This window comes from Bactrocera neohumeralis, chromosome 2 (genome assembly GCF_024586455.1).
Source record: "Bactrocera neohumeralis isolate Rockhampton chromosome 2, APGP_CSIRO_Bneo_wtdbg2-racon-allhic-juicebox.fasta_v2, whole genome shotgun sequence".
NCBI lineage: Eukaryota > Metazoa > Arthropoda > Insecta > Diptera > Tephritidae > Bactrocera > Bactrocera neohumeralis.
This window is the reverse complement of record NC_065919.1, coordinates 69,939,177-69,956,659: the sequence shown is the minus strand read 5'-3', so window position 1 is coordinate 69,956,659 and position 17,483 is coordinate 69,939,177. Positions and strand designations below refer to the sequence as shown.

The window sequence follows — 17,483 nt, the reverse complement described above, 5'->3', positions numbered from 1 at the left end:
TACAACTACTCAATACAGTAAAGCGCTTAGAGATATTGTGTTCTACTAGCTAAAAGAACGGAGTCGTTGCTGACGGTTTGTTCGAACCGGTTGAAAAAAATTTGCTTTAAGCTTAAAATTATACTTAGTTGAACGACTACTTGAGTATTAAAAGCTACCATCGAGCTTCGCTAGGAAAGCTTTGCGTAATTTTTAAGCAAGTTTCGGAGGAGCTTTTAGCATTTGCAAAAATAAAATGAAGAAGATACTTCTAAATACGTATAGCACATTGCATTATTCGCGAGTATCAGCGTATTTTTTTTACCGACGGGGAATAACAAAAAACGTGAGCCTGGTATGTAAACCGGAGAAATGATTTACACAGTTTCATTCAAAACGCGTTTGTGTAAAGAACTGCGACTGTTGACAACTTTGAATACTACTTTGATATAGACTGAAACGGTTTTGAAATGCTTAAAATTACAGTGTTGGTTTTGATTTGGGCTGCGGTAGAGGCTAAAGGTGTGAAGTTAGCAAAAAGTTTAACGAAACAATTTGAAATTGTGTGCTTTACAGCAAACAAAGATAATACTGAATGGGAACCTCCATTGAAGTGATTTTTAAATTTGAAAAATGGTGATCAGTTGCATAAATTTTGTTCTTTTTTTGTAGTTGCACTGCCGGCGCGCATAACATTTCCAAAGGATCACACTTTCGACAACAATTGCACTTTACCGAATGGCCAGCAGGGCGTCTGCCGAAAATTTATGGACTGTGGCACTGCAGTGGCTGAGAGAAATGAGAAACCAAAAACATGTTATTTTGAAGGCGCAGAGCAATTTGTTTGTTGTCGTGTGCCAAGGCCATCAGAATTAGGTTTAATTTCTTATATGACTGTTGAACTTTGACCAATTGTGGATATTATTCAAAATTTTATTTTCACATTTAGCTTGTTCTGAATACTATTACCCACGAGAAGAAGTAATTAATGGTTTGGTAACGGCGCCTAATGAATTTCCTTACATGGTAAGACTCTCCATTAGGGAAAACTGATGACGCATTTTTAAGACTTTTTCCAGCAGTTGAATATATAGTGTAACTTTTTATGTTTAGAGGGTTTATGGTAATCCCTCATGAACGTTTTTTTCTAAATTCCAGTAATATCAATCTACAGTTCTGATATAATAAATATAATATTTTAGTGAGTTTTGGTAAAAGTTTTTTTTATAGTCTTATTTTTCTACAGAAACATCAAAATTGTATACTAATAAGGCCAAGTTCACACTTTGTATCATCACTCTTTAAATAGCTTTTAAAATTTCAGGTCGCTCTTGGCTGGAATACAACCAAACCAAACGTTTATGAGTACAAATGTGGTGGGGCCTTGATCAGCTATGACTGGGTTGTAACCGCTGCGCATTGTACCAGCGTCGGTGGGTGAGTTTCTACTCTATATAATTTACATATGAACATGGTTCATAATCATATAATTTTTTCAATGCTTAATCTAACAGTCAAGAGCCGGCTGTCGTTCTAGCAGGTGGTGTCGAGTTGACAAGTACCAGATTCCCACCAACGCCAATCGAAAATATTATTATACATCCGAAGTATGAACCCAAAATATCGTACCATGACATAGCGCTCATCAAACTGACTGATGTACCGTAAGTATGAGTAACGGAACATAAATTTTTAGTGACATGTGTTCATATAAACTCTTTGTAAACAGACATGAGACCGTGCCAGCCTGTATTGGCGATCATTTACCATTAATTAGTCAAAATGCAACTGCTGTGGGATATGGACACACCGTTTTCGGTAAGTGGCGACAATTATAAATGTATGTATATTTGTATAAAATAATTTTAAGTTAATCACCAATCAAATATTTATATTTAACTAATTTTTTAATTTTTTTCAGGCGGCAAACCATCCGATCAGCTGCTCAAAGCGTATTTGCAAACAATTGAAACAGTTCTCTGCCAATTCTTTTTCACTGATCAAGATGCGCTGCCAAATGGGCTGTTGGATACACATTTGTGTGCAAAAGATTTGCAATTCAATAGAGACACCTGTCAAGTAAGCGATTTGTTTGTCTTCTGCTAGAATTTATACTGAAATATTTTTTTATTGTTTAACTTTAAAGGGCGACTCTGGCGGTCCGTTGGTTTTGAAGGGGAAAGCGGAATCTTTTGTGATTGGTGTCACCTCGTTTGGTTTGGGCTGCGCCACAGATGCGCCGGGGATTTATACGAATGTGGCAAAATATTTGGATTGGATTGAACCCATCCTATGGCCACATTTTATTAGAAAGAATGAGGGCTAAGCGCACTTACGGGTAGAGCTTATGAGGAAGAAGTAAATGTGGAAATCTATGATTAAAAGAAATCTAATACACTTTTTAGTGAGATTATTTCGATAAATATACCATAATTAACAATATTATTAAAATATCTAAACATAAATATTTCTTATAATATTTTTCTGTTTATTTTAGTTTGTTGTATGATTTGCTGTTTTACCCTTAATATATTTTGTACGCTATAAAGCACTATTATAGCAATTAATTATTCATTTACAGCTCATCGCGCTATCAAATTTGTCAATCAATAGCAAGTGACCCTGCTTCAGCGTGTTATTTTTTAGTTCCATTGTGTAGTTTGTAAATCCCCACTGTTGTTAGCTTGTCATTTCTAAATTACATACAACACAGTTCTCATTAATGGATTCGAATTTTTTTGTATATGAGTTGAGTATTATATTGAGTTGAGTGTTATATTGAGTAATGAGAACATGCTGTAATGAATTTGTCACAACTTGTTTGTTGTTGTATGAATGAAAAAATTAAATTTTACACTCAGTGTAACAGACTAAAAAAGACCATTTTTGGGATTTAATAACAGACCAACCAAACCATTTAAAGATTCCATTTCAATTTTAAGCGTATTTTTATAGCAGAAATCAACATAACAGTAAATATTTTAAAGAAAACATAAAAAACGTGAACTTAGAACTGAAGCAACAATGCGCTGTAAAAACACAAAAAATTCCTTACAAGAACTTTGATTGGTCAGTTTGTATGGCAGTTATGTGCTACAGTACCTCGATCTGGACAACTTTTCAATATTTCATAATTGCCTTTGAGAATATGCCTAGCCAAATTTCGTGAAGATATCTCGTCAAATGAAAAAGTTTTCCATGCGAGCAGTTTAACCCGATCGTTCAGTTTGTACGCCAGCTTTAAATCTGATCTGAGCAATTAGTCTTAGGATTGCATCATTGCTTTAGCACTGTAACGTCACATTTATTTTTTTACACCAGTTTCCTCCTTCACCAGCTATAGAAAAATTCGGAAGAAAAAACGAAACCAAAATGATTTTTTTTATTTTCTTTACTTAAAGGTTAAACGGGATTGCGGGTTTCAAGAAATCGATTTTTTTTTATTTTCCTATTAAATTTCAGAACACCTCTAAAATATTTTCCTAAATTTTCAAGTTGATCCGAGTAATAGTTTCGGAGATACAGCCTTGAGAACCTGTGCGCTCGAGGCTAGTTAGGTTATGTACGCCGTCTTTAAACGCGTTTTACTCGAAACTGTGTTTTTTGAAGCCGGTTGGCAAGAACCGATCTTCATGAAATTTTACGCAGGTCCTTGAGATACTTTTTTTAAAGACATGAAGAAAGGATTTGTTTTTTTCGGTAACAACTATTTGAAAAAAATGTTGCGAAATTTTCCTTTTTTTCCTTTCTCCAAGTTCTAAATTAAGGTTTTAACCAAAGCACGTATTTTTTTACTTTAGATGATCTTGTAAGGAGTTATTCTGTCAACGCGGGCGCATCAACTTTCCCAGCGGAAATGACGTTGCAGTGACCGAGCTTAAAATAAATTTTTCCGAAAGTCCTCATTCATCAGATATCGACAAAACAAAGTTGCCATGCAAGCTGAACTATCGGAATCAAGTACTTGCATGGAAAGCTTTGGTGTTTGACAAGTTATCTTAAAAAATTTGGCACAGATTACTTTCTACGACAACTCAACAATATCTGCGAAAAATTTTCAGATCGAACCACTGTTTGGTATAGTTGGCACTGAACGTTCAAAATCAAGTTCCCAATTGACCACTGGGTTGTGGAACCACAACTACATTAACATAATCATTTACAACTACTGGTACAGTTTAGAAAATTTGTGGATTTGTGGATTCACCTACACTATGCGTGTGAGCTTTTAGGGTTGCCCTGGTTTTAGCATCCACTTTGAACTTTCGGTTGATGACATCGGTATTTCGACATCCTGAAAGCTTTAAGAGCAGGACAGCAGCTTTGCCTTTTAAGTTTGGTGTGTGTACAAGGATATTCCTTGAATGAAGGTGTTACGAAAGCTCTTCCAAATGATTTATCCAGTGAAGAGAAAAGAGAAAATACATAATTAAGGGTTGAATAGTAGTAAAATGAGTTATAAATGTCTAGAACTTTTATTTGAATTTACTTTTCTAAAAGTATTTGACTTCTAATATTTGTAGAAAATATTACTGTTATAGATTTGAAACATTACTACAAATATTTCGACTATAAAATCATTATTCTTAAACACTGTGTAAAGATGTACATTAAACGCTGATAACATAGATGAAATATATTTATATATACATACTATTTATGTATGTTAATATGTAATAATTAAATTTTGTTTATAATAAATATTTTATTGGTGTCAGTTTTATATTATTCTTATCATATTTTTGATTTGGAAGCCCCACGCTTTAGCTCCATACGCTTGTTCAGTCTCACTGAAATTGTGTCATGCAAATGTTGCATCGTATTAATTAACTTTACTTCTCAATTCTATAAGTCATAATTCAGAAGAGTTTTTAAAATGCGTTTGGAAGTGCTTTTGCTTTTAGGAATTTGTGCCACAACACTAGGTTATTACTTAAAAGACCTATAACGTTCAGAAAGATGCTTAAAAACAAATAATAAATTTCAGCGCAGATGCCGGATCGCATCATATTCCCTGATATTGATGATTTCGAGAGTGAATGCACTCTGTCGGATGGAGAGCAAGGCATGTGTCGAAATATCAGATACTGTCCGAGTGCCTTAGATTCCAGAGAGCGTGTGAAAACCTGTTATTTTGAACGCTCCGAGCAGATCGTTTGTTGTCGCGATGTGCCCAAGGAATATGCAACGACGAGAGGTATTTAATGTTTATTTTTGACAACTTTAGGTAAAGTTACAGACGACATTTGTATAAATATCAAAAAAAAAATTGTTTGAAATGTATTTCTGAATATTACTTCTCTCAGCATGTTCTAGTTATTATCCCATAGTCGACCAAATGGTTAGCGGCCTTAGCACGCGACCAAATGAATTTCCATATATGGTAAGTAACAATATAAATAATCTAAGAATTTAGGCTCATATTTAAACTATATACATATAAGTGCCTTTAATCTGTAGGTTGCTTTGGGTTTCGAGACAATGTTGCCTGATCTCTATGAGTTCAAATGTGGTGGTGTTCTGATAGCGCCTAATTTTGCATTAACCGCAGCACATTGTGCGCGGATTGGCGGGTATGTAATGATAATTGTAACTGAAATAATATATAATAACAAAATATTTCTTATTTCAAGAATTTTTTTTTATTTTTTCAAATTTTTTATGTCTCGATACGGTTTTTTTTTCTCGCCCCCAAAATAAATCCACATCATCATCATATCAGCGTTTTTAATAACTCAAAATTTAAAATAAATATTTGAATTAAATTTTTTTAAAAATCTCAATTTTTAATTATTCCTCAGAGACCTATATTTCTAAAATGTTTTTAATTTTTTTCCTTCTTCCTTCACTTTAGCGCCACACCTTCGGTAGTACTACCTGGTGGCGGCAGTCTGACTGACTACTCGCTGAAAAAGCATGAGATTGCCGATGTTCTAATACATCCGGATTATGATCCGAAGAAAGCGTACAATGACATAGCACTGCTCAAATTAAAACAGGCGATAGTGTGAGTTGAAAATGTATATATCTAGATATTTGTATAATTAATTGATTTAAATATATTTTTAAACTATTTTCAAAGAAATTTCCAACCAGCTTGTCTCGGCGAAAATGCTTTATTGGACAACGAAAACATTACGGCAATAGGTTATGGTCACACGCAGTTTGGTAAGTCCGAATTATATAAATAGTTACCTTGGTTAATTGTATTGTAGTCTTATAGAAGCTGTTAAGAGTTAGAAGAAGAAGAGACTATAGCAAATCTTCTATGCGAATGTGAGACTTTGTCTAGGAAAAGAATCGCAACTAACGGTCGGGGTTTTTTGATGGTGTTTCGAAGGTTGCGCAGATAAAAGTTTTTGTATAGATGAACAGCATCAGGAGCACAGAGTGGTTCAGAGAAGATATAATACAATGTGCAGATTTTAGTTCCGTTTCCCAACGGCCTCCCGAAAGGGCTAGGCGTGTCGTCAAACAGTCACTATATCTTCCTACCTACCATCAAGAGCACAGTATGGTTCAGAGATGGATAATACAGTGAGTGGATTTTAATTTCAGTGGCTTGATAATGGTCTCCCCAAAGGACTAGGTGTGCCATCAAACATCCACTCAATCTTCATATCTACCTATGTTAGTCAAAATTTTTACATTTGACAAAATGGCGGCTTTATCAACTTAGAGTTTTCGGATGTTACATTCGATATATGAGCAAAAACATAGATCTTTGAAATTTACTCATAATATACTATATACATAGGTTACTGATTCCTCTCTTTTTCTCTGTGCTTCTTATAGTATCGCCATTGTATATGCTCCCAATATTAATACTGGAAACCACCTTTGATTCTTTATAGATTTGATTTTTTATAGAACATAATTCTCTCTACTTCCTTTGAATATGCAAATATTTAAACAATCTTTAATTTTGAACACACCTTGTATATAAGTAACTATTACTCACTCAGTTTTACTTCTACGCACTTTCTTCCAGGTGGTCGTTCATCCGATGATCTGTTAAAAGCTTATTTATTGGTTGTAAGCACTAAAGCGTGTCAAAAGTTTTATAAAGACTCCGTTGAGTTGCCAAGCGGACTTATGGATACTCAATTCTGTGCACAGGATCAACAGTTTGGACGTGACACCTGTCAGGTAAGTTGGTGCAAATGACCACAGTTAAAATTTTTTGTATTATTGCTGATATATTTTTCTAAATTTAACCGCTACAGGGTGACTCTGGTGGACCTTTGATATTGAAGAATATACACATACCCTATGTGGTTGGTATAACATCCTTTGGTTTGGGTTGCGCCACGGAAGCGCCCGGCGTTTATACAAGGGTGTCCAAATATCTCCACTGGATCGAGCCGATTGTTTGGCCGAATTGATACAAATGTTTTTTTATATTTTCAAAATTTTATGTTTCGTAATTTATAATGTAAATTAAATTTATAAAATTATTTTCTATAAATATGAGTTTCGCTACTGCCTAGTTCTTATAACTCCTCCAAACTGTGTTTTCAATCCAGTCCAGGAACGAGGATGTGCGCGTGTAGACTCCTGGGTTTTGACTGCGGCAAAGCAAACCGAAGGAGGTGATGCCGATCAGATGATAGTGTATACGCTTTCTGCGCCGTCTTCCTCTAATATTATACTGCAGCGGACCGCCAGAGTCGCCCTAGGGGAAATTTTTGAATTAAATGTCAGTTCTTTATTCTTCCTTCTAAAATGTGGTTCGGCTTACCTGACAAGTATCACGTTGCATTATAAAATCTTGCGCACAAACTTGACTCTCTATTATGCCGCGCGGCACTTCGTCCAACTGTGGCAGACGCTGATTGCAGTCGTTGTTCTCCACAATAGTCAGATTGAAGTCGGTGAGTAGCTGAGTGGGCGCTTTCGCAAACGAGGTGGCACCAAAGCCCATGGCGAAAACGGTGTGTATCGGTAAATCAGGATGTGTCCATAATCTGATTGGACGCACAAATTCGGTGAATCTTTGAAAAGTGTTGGAAAAGTGCGAATATGTGAGTATATTTAAAATTATTTTTTATATACAAGTGTTATTGTTTTTACTTACACAACACTCGCATTTAACAGTAAAAGTGCGATGTCATTGTAATAGGTCACGCCGTCGTATTGTGGATGCGTGTATATACTTTGTATGCCAAATATTTGTGGTCCAAAATGTTGTGCATTCACCTTAAGATTGATGTCGCCGATGCGCGCCACCGTCGGGACTTCGCTGGAAGGCAAAATAATGTTGAAAGGATTTTTGTTTAAAATGAGAAACTATTTCGTATTTTGAGTGATAAATATGGTGATTTTGCTTTGGGTTCGAATATATTGGAAGCTATTTTATAACTAGAAGAATCTATAATTTTCATCTCGACTCCAAATCGCGAATAGATATGAGTAGCTTTTGGAGAAAGCCCATTTTCATTCAGCATATGAGATGAAATGAAGACTCTACAGAGAGTTAGTGAGTATTTGGAATAGCTGGATATCACGTACATCGAGCGAATGTTGGAAACTCTTAAGTACTTTTCCAGTCGCCAAGTGCGGGTTGAATCATATAAGGTCCAGGGTCTAGAGAGCTTCTCAGTAAAGTAAATTTCTTACAAGTAATAAGGATGCGGCAGGTTTTAGTACATTTATGATGGATATGTGCACTCGTTAATATTATTATGTAGGTTCTTTGCAGAAATAATAATGTACTCAGAGAGAATATGTACGAAATTGTCAAAATATTATTCGAAGTTAGAGACCGGAATTTAATTCTGACATAGATCAGCATATTTTATGTAGGTAGCGATAGTCAAGCAGCACTAAAAGCGATCTCAGCCTATGAGATTAAATCGCTATTGGCACTTCTCGCATAGGAAGGCTGCAGGATATAAAAGGGTAGCCGACAACGAGCTGGCCGATGAACTCACCCACTCTGCTTCAGCTTCTAGGATTATGGGACCAGAACCCTATATTGCGGTGGGGCGTCGCAAGCCGTTGATCTGGACGGAAGAGAGAGTCCGCAAAGGAAGGTATTGGCAGCAAGCAATAGGTATGCGCCATGCAAACCTGCTATTGGGATGTCACAACCAATCAAGGTTTAAAGACATGATTAACTTTCTCCGAAACAAATTTCGGCTACTAGTCGCTCTCTGTACTGAGCACTGCAGGTTCTAGAAACACCTGTCCAACATGATGAGCAATTTCAAAACACAGTCTCAGAGCTCACATCACTTCAATAGCTCCTAGCAAGTTTCTGGAATTCATCAGCGTATTGGACCTTTGGGAATATATGTAAAAGAGGTAAAGGCAAAATGTAGCTTAGGTCGCGTTTCAAACCTAAATTAATTTCTATTCTATTTCTATGTAGTTAGCTCTATAGGAAAATAGGATACCGATTTCTTTAGTTGCTATGATCGAATGTTCCTATGGGATAGTATATTAAGGAAATATTAAACAAAAAGTTGATAAAAAAGTGATAAACTTATTTCGTCGTCAAACTGAATTCCATTTTGACGCCGAAGTGTTGGTCGAAAGAGTTTTCATTTATAAAACTCTTCTGCTTTTCACACTATTGATATAAGTTTCGAGCACGAGCGAAGATCGGATGAAATCGCTGACCTGTAGTAGTACAATTTGCTTCAAAAATGAACAAAGGGTAATTGTGAGGTGTTGAAATTTGTAACTAGCAATCTAAATCTAATTAAATTTCTATTACCTCAAACATAACTGTCAGTTAAAAAAAATAAAAAGCTTTTCATATGCAGATAAACAATTATTGAATAACTTTTGTATATAAAGGTATAACAGCCAATAATTGAGTTTTAAGATTCCAAAATAATTACAAAAATGGTATAAGTATGAATTTTATGTAAATTTTAGCTCACTCTGTTATATTGGTACAATGCGCTGCCGTTATTACGAAGGTCTCACTTATCAAACTGCCGCCGCATTTATAATCGTATGTGTGGTCCTCCCTTTCAAAGCCCAGCGCTGTCTGTAAATAAGAGAGTGAGAGAATTAAATTAACACTGAAATTAGCTAATCACTTGTTCTAATTAATATTGTTTGATTAGAAAACATTGTTTGTTCTATATTAATATGAAAAAAGTATGACATAATTTAGTAAATGGAAGAGGCTAATCGTTTTTGATGCATTGTGGGAATTTTTCTAAGAATGTGGATCGGTAACTGATATGCCATCGAATAATTAAGTGTGTTTAAAGAGAAAATCGTAATTATAATGAATTTTGATATAAATAAATTTAGAGTTTATTTTAAGCTTGACATTTCATTGTTTACCAGATTAAAGTGGTCGAACAAGCTTTTATTACTATTAAATATATTGGTGATAATGATAAGTGCTTTATGAATGAGTCAGCAAAATTGACTTCACTGTTACGTCAATAGGTTTATGAGTGAATTTAAAATGCTAAGATAGAAAGTGTCTTTGTTCCATTTCATTATTTCTCATTCAAACAAGAACAGCCAGGCCTAATTAAGGTTTTAAATAGCTTTCAATTAACTGTTTACCATCATGTTATTTTGGTAATATAATATCATATAATTTCATCAGCTCTGAAGACAGGTAGTTTCTAAGGATGGTATGTTAATGGCAACTTCAAATCAATTCGAAATCAAAAGAGAATCGACAGATATACACATTTGGCAAAAAATTCCTTAAAAAATTGGGAGCTAAAGGTTCTGTCTAACAGAGACTCAGTGACAATTTCATTGCTGAATCTGTGTTAAGCACATTGTCATGGATTCCATTTCCCAGTGCCAGGGGACCTTTAGACTATTTAGAGCTGTTGTATAAAAATAAAAAGACACCATAATTGTAAAATTCTTAATTTATTCTTAAGAATCATGTCTTTTCCCTCAAAATACAATTGTGCCAACATTTTTCCAAACCTCGAAACAGTTGTTAAAGTCAGTAGTAAGAGTTTGCTGAATACCCAGAATTCACATGGAGCTCAATCCGGCGAATACAGTGGTTGTGGCACGATATCGGTTGGAAATTTAGCAAAAGACTCACGAAGAATCAATGCAGTATGCGACGGTACATTATCGTGATGTAAAAATCAAGAGTTGTCGGCCCATAATTCCGGCTACTTTTTACGAATAATTTCACGCAAACGACGCATAACACTCAAAGAGTATTATTTGTTGACAGATGGTTCGCCGGAAGGAATTCGGAGCGCACCACACCTCGATAATCGAAGAAAAATGCCAACTTAACCTTGATTTTTCACTTTCACTTCTACGCGGTTTTTCGGCTTCTGATCCCATTTGTCACGATATTCGGCCGATTGATCGCCTGTTTCCGGTCCTTAGCATTGCTCCAAGGCTCAGCGCCAGTAATAATATGTTTAATGACATCCTGGTTCAAAAAGCATTGTTACAAAGACGTTAATGCGACACAGTTAAAAAAAAAAAGTTGAGTGATTTTGGAACCAATCGTGCATTCGTTCTTCCTAGGCCCAAGTGATTTTTCAAAATGGTTTTCACTGATCCTTCGATATTCCAACGATGTCAGTAAGATCTCTGACTGTTACTCATCAATTTTTTTTATTTTATTGACGTGTTGATCATCACTTGATGTTAATGGCCGTCTTGGACCATATAGAAAGACAAGCCTATGCTAAACACTAGTGTTTATTTGGATTTGCCATTTAAAAAAAAAATTGTTTTTTCGCGCAAAATTGAAATTAAAGAGTTTTACTATTTTATGCTCATAGTAGTAGAGACTTGATATTGATCAATCACTATAGTCTCATATTTTTTTTTATTTTTTTTTGTTACTTGATCTTGATTTGAACAATCGTATAGCGTTTTTCGATTGCTCTTGAATGGCATTGCATTCCACTGTCATCAGTATTTACCACGATTTCATATTATTTTTGTTTCTGCGGTACTTTTTCCACTCGAATTCTAGTTCACTGAGCGATATTTTCGGCTCATAAATGTGATGTATGTATGCATGTATATCTGAATGTATGGTATATAAGTGCATAGCTTACCATATGCGGGTATTCACCGGGTGTTGCCAAAACACGACCATCGAACTCTGTATCGTTCGCATCCGCCGTGGTCTCTGCATCATTGCTGTATATGTTTGCAATATACTCATTATACTCTGTTAAAAATAATAATTAAGGCTCACTTATAATATCTGCTCGATTGTGTACTGCAAGGTATACTTACTTACTTCACAGAGTCGTCGGTTATTAACTTCTGACTTTTGTTGATTCATATTGGGTGGCTGTGAACTTTCGCTATTTTGTCCACGATCGCCATTAAACACTTCCGGTTTGCTTACATTTTCGCCGTAAAAATTCCGTTCTGCGTTCTGATTAAATATGTTAACAGGTTCAAGTTCATTTCCGTTTTTACGACGGAATTCTTGTTCACGTTCACGCTCTTCTTCTCTTCGTCTTTGATCCTGACCCACATTACGTTTAAATTCGCGATTATTATTTTCGAACTCCGATCTACGACTTTCGCTGGGTTGCTTATCTAAATTGCCCGGAAATATTATTCTCACATTATCTTCCCTACGATTAAAATTTGGTGATGGGCCATCTGGTTGCCGAAAGCCGACGTTTGGTCGCCTCACTATAGACACAATGTCAACTTCAAAAGTTGAGTCTTTGATGCGTGTTACCGATTCTTCGAAGATATCGTTTGGTGGTGGTGGCTTCGGTGGGAAACGTCTTTGCGCATTTACTTGACTCAAAATCGTTGCGGTTATGAGCAACCAAATTACCGTTTGAAAACACATTTCCTGGTTACTTCATGGACAAATATTGACGCGAAGCTCTGCAGCGTGACTAAAGCTATAGCACAAAGACGTTCTTAAGCGATCTGCAAACCGCGCGCTTCTGTAGTGAGTGAAACACTGAACTGTGTGGAGTAAACAAATTTGTGATTCTCTGTCGCTTGCTTTCTTATCGGATGACTGTTCCGAGTAGATACGGTTATGGAGTGAAACATACATACATACATACATGTGTATTTATTTAGGATGGAGGGCAGCTTTAGAGAGTAAAAGATAATAAATAACATTTTGTGGGTTTTTGTATTTTTGATATTTTCTATCTTTTGTATTGTTTTTATTTAATTTTATTTATTTTTAATGTCGGTTGGTCTTCTTTGACAAATTCAAAAGCACAGTGCTCCTAATATAATATTATAACATGAAAAATTAACATTTTTTATTTTGTCCAACTTAATTCTGTTTTCTTTATTTGCGAATTCGTATTCGAATATTGATGATCATACAAGTATAACATTTAGTAATAAGTACAATATTAATAAAATTAATAATAATACAATAATGTAATGTTTACATGTTAAATATATCTATTGTATATTCAAAAAATCACAGGTTTTTAATTATCGCAGCAAACAAAAACAACAACAAAACAAAAATTGTATTTTAAAAAACGTTTTGTATTTGAGAATCCCAATTTTCGTTGATCTTGCAACCAAGGTACCTGAAATTTTTAACTCTTTCGATGAGCATATTGTTAATCATGAGGTGTGTATCAACTGAATTATTTATTATTATTTATTCTTTCTTTTCTCGATGGATTCGGTTTGCTTTGAGGATCTTATTCTTTAATGAATTGTTTTCGTAACATTGGATTGGGCATGCCGTAATATTCTAATCTCTTTATTATAGCCAATGGCTGGTATTACAATTGCCGCAAGCATAAGAAAAAAATAATCTGATAATGAACCTAGACATCTCGTCATATGAAAAATTTTCCATGCAAGCACTTTATTCCAATCGTTCAGTGTGTTTGGAAGGTATACTATATGTCCGATATCGGCCGTTCCGAAAATATATCTCAAGAACTGAGAGACAGAGGGACTCAGACTCGACTCAGCTCGTCATGCTGATCAATTTAAAAGGGTGATCCACTTCGTTGTTTCCTACTTTTTCAACGAAAAGATTCAAAAAATTCAAATTTAATGGATATTTATTCAAATGGATAGATTTTAGATATCCCCACAGGAAAAAGTCTAAAGTTATAATATCACACGATCTTGGTGACCAATCGACTGTCCCAAAACGTGAAATTATCTCCTTGTCGAAGTGTTCCCTCAATAAATCCATTGATTGATGCGATGTGGCGCCGTCTTGTTGAAAACAAATGAAACCAGAAATGGGCCTCATCGCTGAACAAAATTTGGCTCGAAAACGTCGGAACCTTTTGGAACTTTTCAAGAGCCCACAGAGCGAAGCAATTTCGCTAGGGAAGGAAGCGGCTGCAGTTCTTGCACAAGCTGTATTTTGAACGCTTCAGTTTAAGACCTCGACGTAAAAGGCGCCAAGTGGTTCCAGAGGTCGGTCCGAATTGCTGCAAACGGCGCCGAATCGACTCTCCACAGTCTTTGTGTGTACGGCTGCTACATTTTTTTCGTCGAATACTATCCATTAATGAATGCTGGGTCTCAAGATGGGTGATGGTGTTGCGAATATTTCGTTCAGTATGCCGATTATGTTGACCATAAGTAGAGAGAAGCGCGCAAAACACATTCTTTACAGAACGTCAAATAAAGTTGAATGATTTGTAAACGTTATTCAGGCGTAAGTCTTTCCATAATGAAATGCCAAACAATACTGTGATCTGTTAAAAAAAGGCTATTAAAAAAAGTACCTCTACTTGGACCACCCGTTAAAACATACGTTTTCATCCGAAATTAGTATTTTACTTCTTAATAGTATGACAATGGAGACAGAAAGTTTTTCAATACCGACTTTCGTTTGAATTTGTAGAAAACCTACTTTAAACTTAAATGTTTTTACTTCGAAAGATTGGCACTCAAAGTACCGATAATATGCATCATAGTGGAAATGTTACTTAATTGATCAATGGATGTTTTGTTTCATAAGTATAACAGACTTTTATTGATTTTCCAAAAGCCAACAACAACAGTATAAATATACACACTTGTATTAATTTACATTTTAGATACTGATTCTCAAAGTGGCCGGATCAACAACGCTGGCGCTTTGAATTTGATGAAATTGCGACGTGCCTCCAAGGTGTTCGTATTGAGCTGAAACGAAAAAAGCAATATATGTATACATATATATATTTTCAAGTATAATTACTAGAGGTGCTCATATTTTTTAATAATTTTGTGTTATACATCTGATTAAAATTAATATACATATATGAACGAAAAATCTACTTAACCGGTTGTTTTCAGCTGGTTAATTTTAATATCGACAACGGCTTTGATTTATGCGGTCAAATTATGTATATAAGCCACATAATTTTAATATTTAATGATGGAGAATTATTGGACATTTTACTTACCGATGATTTGTTTTTGTAGTTCCTCAAGCTCCTGATCGTTGCTGTATTTCAGAAATTGTACGCCAGGTTCATTAGCTGGTGCTGCGGTCGTCAGTAGCACGAAGCAAGCCAAGATTGCGAAGATGAGCTAGAGAATATTGAATTTAGTTTTTCGCTTAGTATTTTTAAGCAAGCATTGAAATATGTTGCTGATTTCATATACATCGTCATAAAAGAAGTAAATGACCCATTGTACTGGGTAAGAACCATTTCGACTCTAATAATCTGAAGACAGAAATACTTTTTTGGTAGGTCACTAACTTTTTGTAGAAGCGAGTACCAAAAATTGATGGTGGGTTGCATCTCAAATTTCGAATATTAGTTTGAGCTGAAATTTTGCCAAAAGTTATTAATAACGTGCAATCGTTGATTTTCCACCATCAACTTGAAGGTTAATTCGTATTGTCAGCTCTGTTGAATTATTCTTAAAGTTAAAGAAATAAAAGCGTAACTTTCTCAGGAAAGAATGGTAATGGAAAATGATAAGATCTTCTTTAAAAATGAATATCGCTCCAAGCCAGTACTAAGATTCTAATTAGAAATATGATTATTCATGCTGCGCGCTAAACTTAGCACATGAGTGAATGTCAGGAGTAGCTTTCCACATATCGGGTATTTGAAGAATGGACAGCGACAGGTTGAGGACCATGGTTAGGAAGCTTTCTCATGTCGAGCATAGATTCTTTAGGATTAGCATGTTTATAATGTATCATCTCGACTAATGGATTTGGAAGATTTTGCATAGTTGATGACACTCCGAACCTCCTCATCGGTAAAAGTAAGTGGTGCACAGTCTTTCGGCATCTTGAGCAGCCGTCGAGTAAAACATCGTTTGACAGCCGGTTAAATTATCTGGCACACTTCTTCGGATCCGAGGAGGCATGACCATTAAATTGAATCTCAAATCGGTCGCCATGTTTCTTCGTATTTGACAATGCCTTGGTAGTAGTCCAAAGCTTACTCATACAGTGAAGAGTTTACACGACTTCAGATGCTCTATTCATTTTGTCCGCTTATGTTGGTTTACCATTTCCTGAATCTCCAAGTTGAGATCCCTTACTAGCCGATTATAGAGATTGACATGGCGTAAGGTGTCGTACTTATTAGCTAAAACAGCTACTTCGGTTGGAAAATTGGGGCGGATAGATAAGTAAAGACAGTATAGAAATAGTATATACATAGATAGATAGACTGAAGTCAGAGAAACTTGTATACCTGTTTTTTTCTTAATAAAAATTATCAAATTATACTACAGAAAAAAAAATGCTGGTTGACTGAGAAAATTACAATCTTTAATCTTGAAACTCGAAAACTCTTTACTAGTAAAATTCTTCAACTAAATTTTTTCAAGAGCTTAGGGTTGGGTAATACACATTACTTCAACACTTTGCAAGAAAAACTTCTCAAAATTAATTATGTAATTCAAACTTGTTTGGTTGAAATCTTTCCCACATTTTGACCCACTGACACATTTTTCGCAAAATTCTATTCTTTTAAAGCATTTTTTCCGAATTTAAAAACTTTCTTCTATGGAACACATAATTATTCCAAAAATAAATATTCCACTTACCACTGCGGATTTCATTTTGCTATTATATAATTGTTATCACACTTATCACCAAGCACCAATTCACCGCCAACTAAGACGCCTCCAGACATCAAAGCTTCATTTTATACCCGCAAACAAATTAGCAACCGATTTATGTACATATGTACTAATGACTAAAGTTGTTCGTTCAGCTGCTCATAATGCAACATTAAAATGTAGATTTCATGTTGATCAACATGTTTCATTGTTTAGTGCATGATTTGTGTTTCATTAAAGTTGCGAAAATTAAAACAAAAATAGTTTTACGAGTCTGGTTTGTAGTTTATTTTTCGTGTTCTTCGTGTTCATTTTCTAATTAAAAAACCTACTAGTTTTGTTTAAATTGAAACGCTTTTGGCACTAATTAATGCGCGGAGTCTTCTGTATTGTCGGCCGCCGGCTACACTTTGGCTTTAGGTCCGTAGAAAACAAGCATATTGCTTTTGCTTTTGTTTTGCCTTTAATTTAATTATGCTTTTTCATTGTATGCTTTTGCTTTGGTATCGATCAAAATTCAGGCGAAAATTAGTACAGAGCCG

The 17,483-nt window shown here is 35.2% G+C and overlaps 3 protein-coding genes across 3 annotated transcripts; 1 reads left to right on the top strand and 2 right to left on the bottom strand.

The window, feature by feature from the left end:
• The first annotated feature begins 349 nt into the window (after nt 1–349).
• On the top strand, nt 350–7,447 carry LOC126763106 (uncharacterized). The gene is made up of 15 exons (XM_050480370.1): nt 350–501; nt 652–855; nt 929–1,005; nt 1,304–1,416; nt 1,494–1,643; nt 1,709–1,797; nt 1,901–2,058; nt 2,126–2,300; nt 4,967–5,176; nt 5,286–5,362; nt 5,440–5,552; nt 5,834–5,986; nt 6,062–6,147; nt 6,971–7,128; nt 7,206–7,447. The coding sequence occupies exons 1-15, from the start codon at nt 450–452 to the stop codon at nt 7,362–7,364; spliced, it is 1,974 nt and encodes a 657-aa protein (XP_050336327.1). The 5' UTR covers nt 350–449; the 3' UTR covers nt 7,365–7,447.
• LOC126761679 (serine protease Hayan) lies at nt 7,330–12,872 on the bottom strand. Its single transcript, XM_050478039.1, has 6 exons — nt 12,190–12,872; nt 12,006–12,121; nt 9,870–9,979; nt 8,057–8,221; nt 7,721–7,973; nt 7,330–7,654 (listed from the first exon to the last, which is right to left on the bottom strand). The coding sequence occupies exons 1-6, from the start codon at nt 12,764–12,766 to the stop codon at nt 7,466–7,468; spliced, it is 1,410 nt and encodes a 469-aa protein (XP_050333996.1). The 5' UTR covers nt 12,767–12,872; the 3' UTR covers nt 7,330–7,465.
• Nucleotides 12,873–14,962: 2,090 nt separating this feature from the next.
• LOC126751399 (uncharacterized) lies at nt 14,963–16,990 on the bottom strand. Its single transcript, XM_050461638.1, has 3 exons — nt 16,927–16,990; nt 15,318–15,444; nt 14,963–15,054 (listed from the first exon to the last, which is right to left on the bottom strand). Exons 1-3 carry the CDS (start codon nt 16,939–16,941, stop codon nt 14,963–14,965), a joined length of 234 nt encoding a protein of 77 aa, XP_050317595.1. The 5' UTR covers nt 16,942–16,990.
• Between the last annotated feature and the right edge of the window lie 493 nt (nt 16,991–17,483).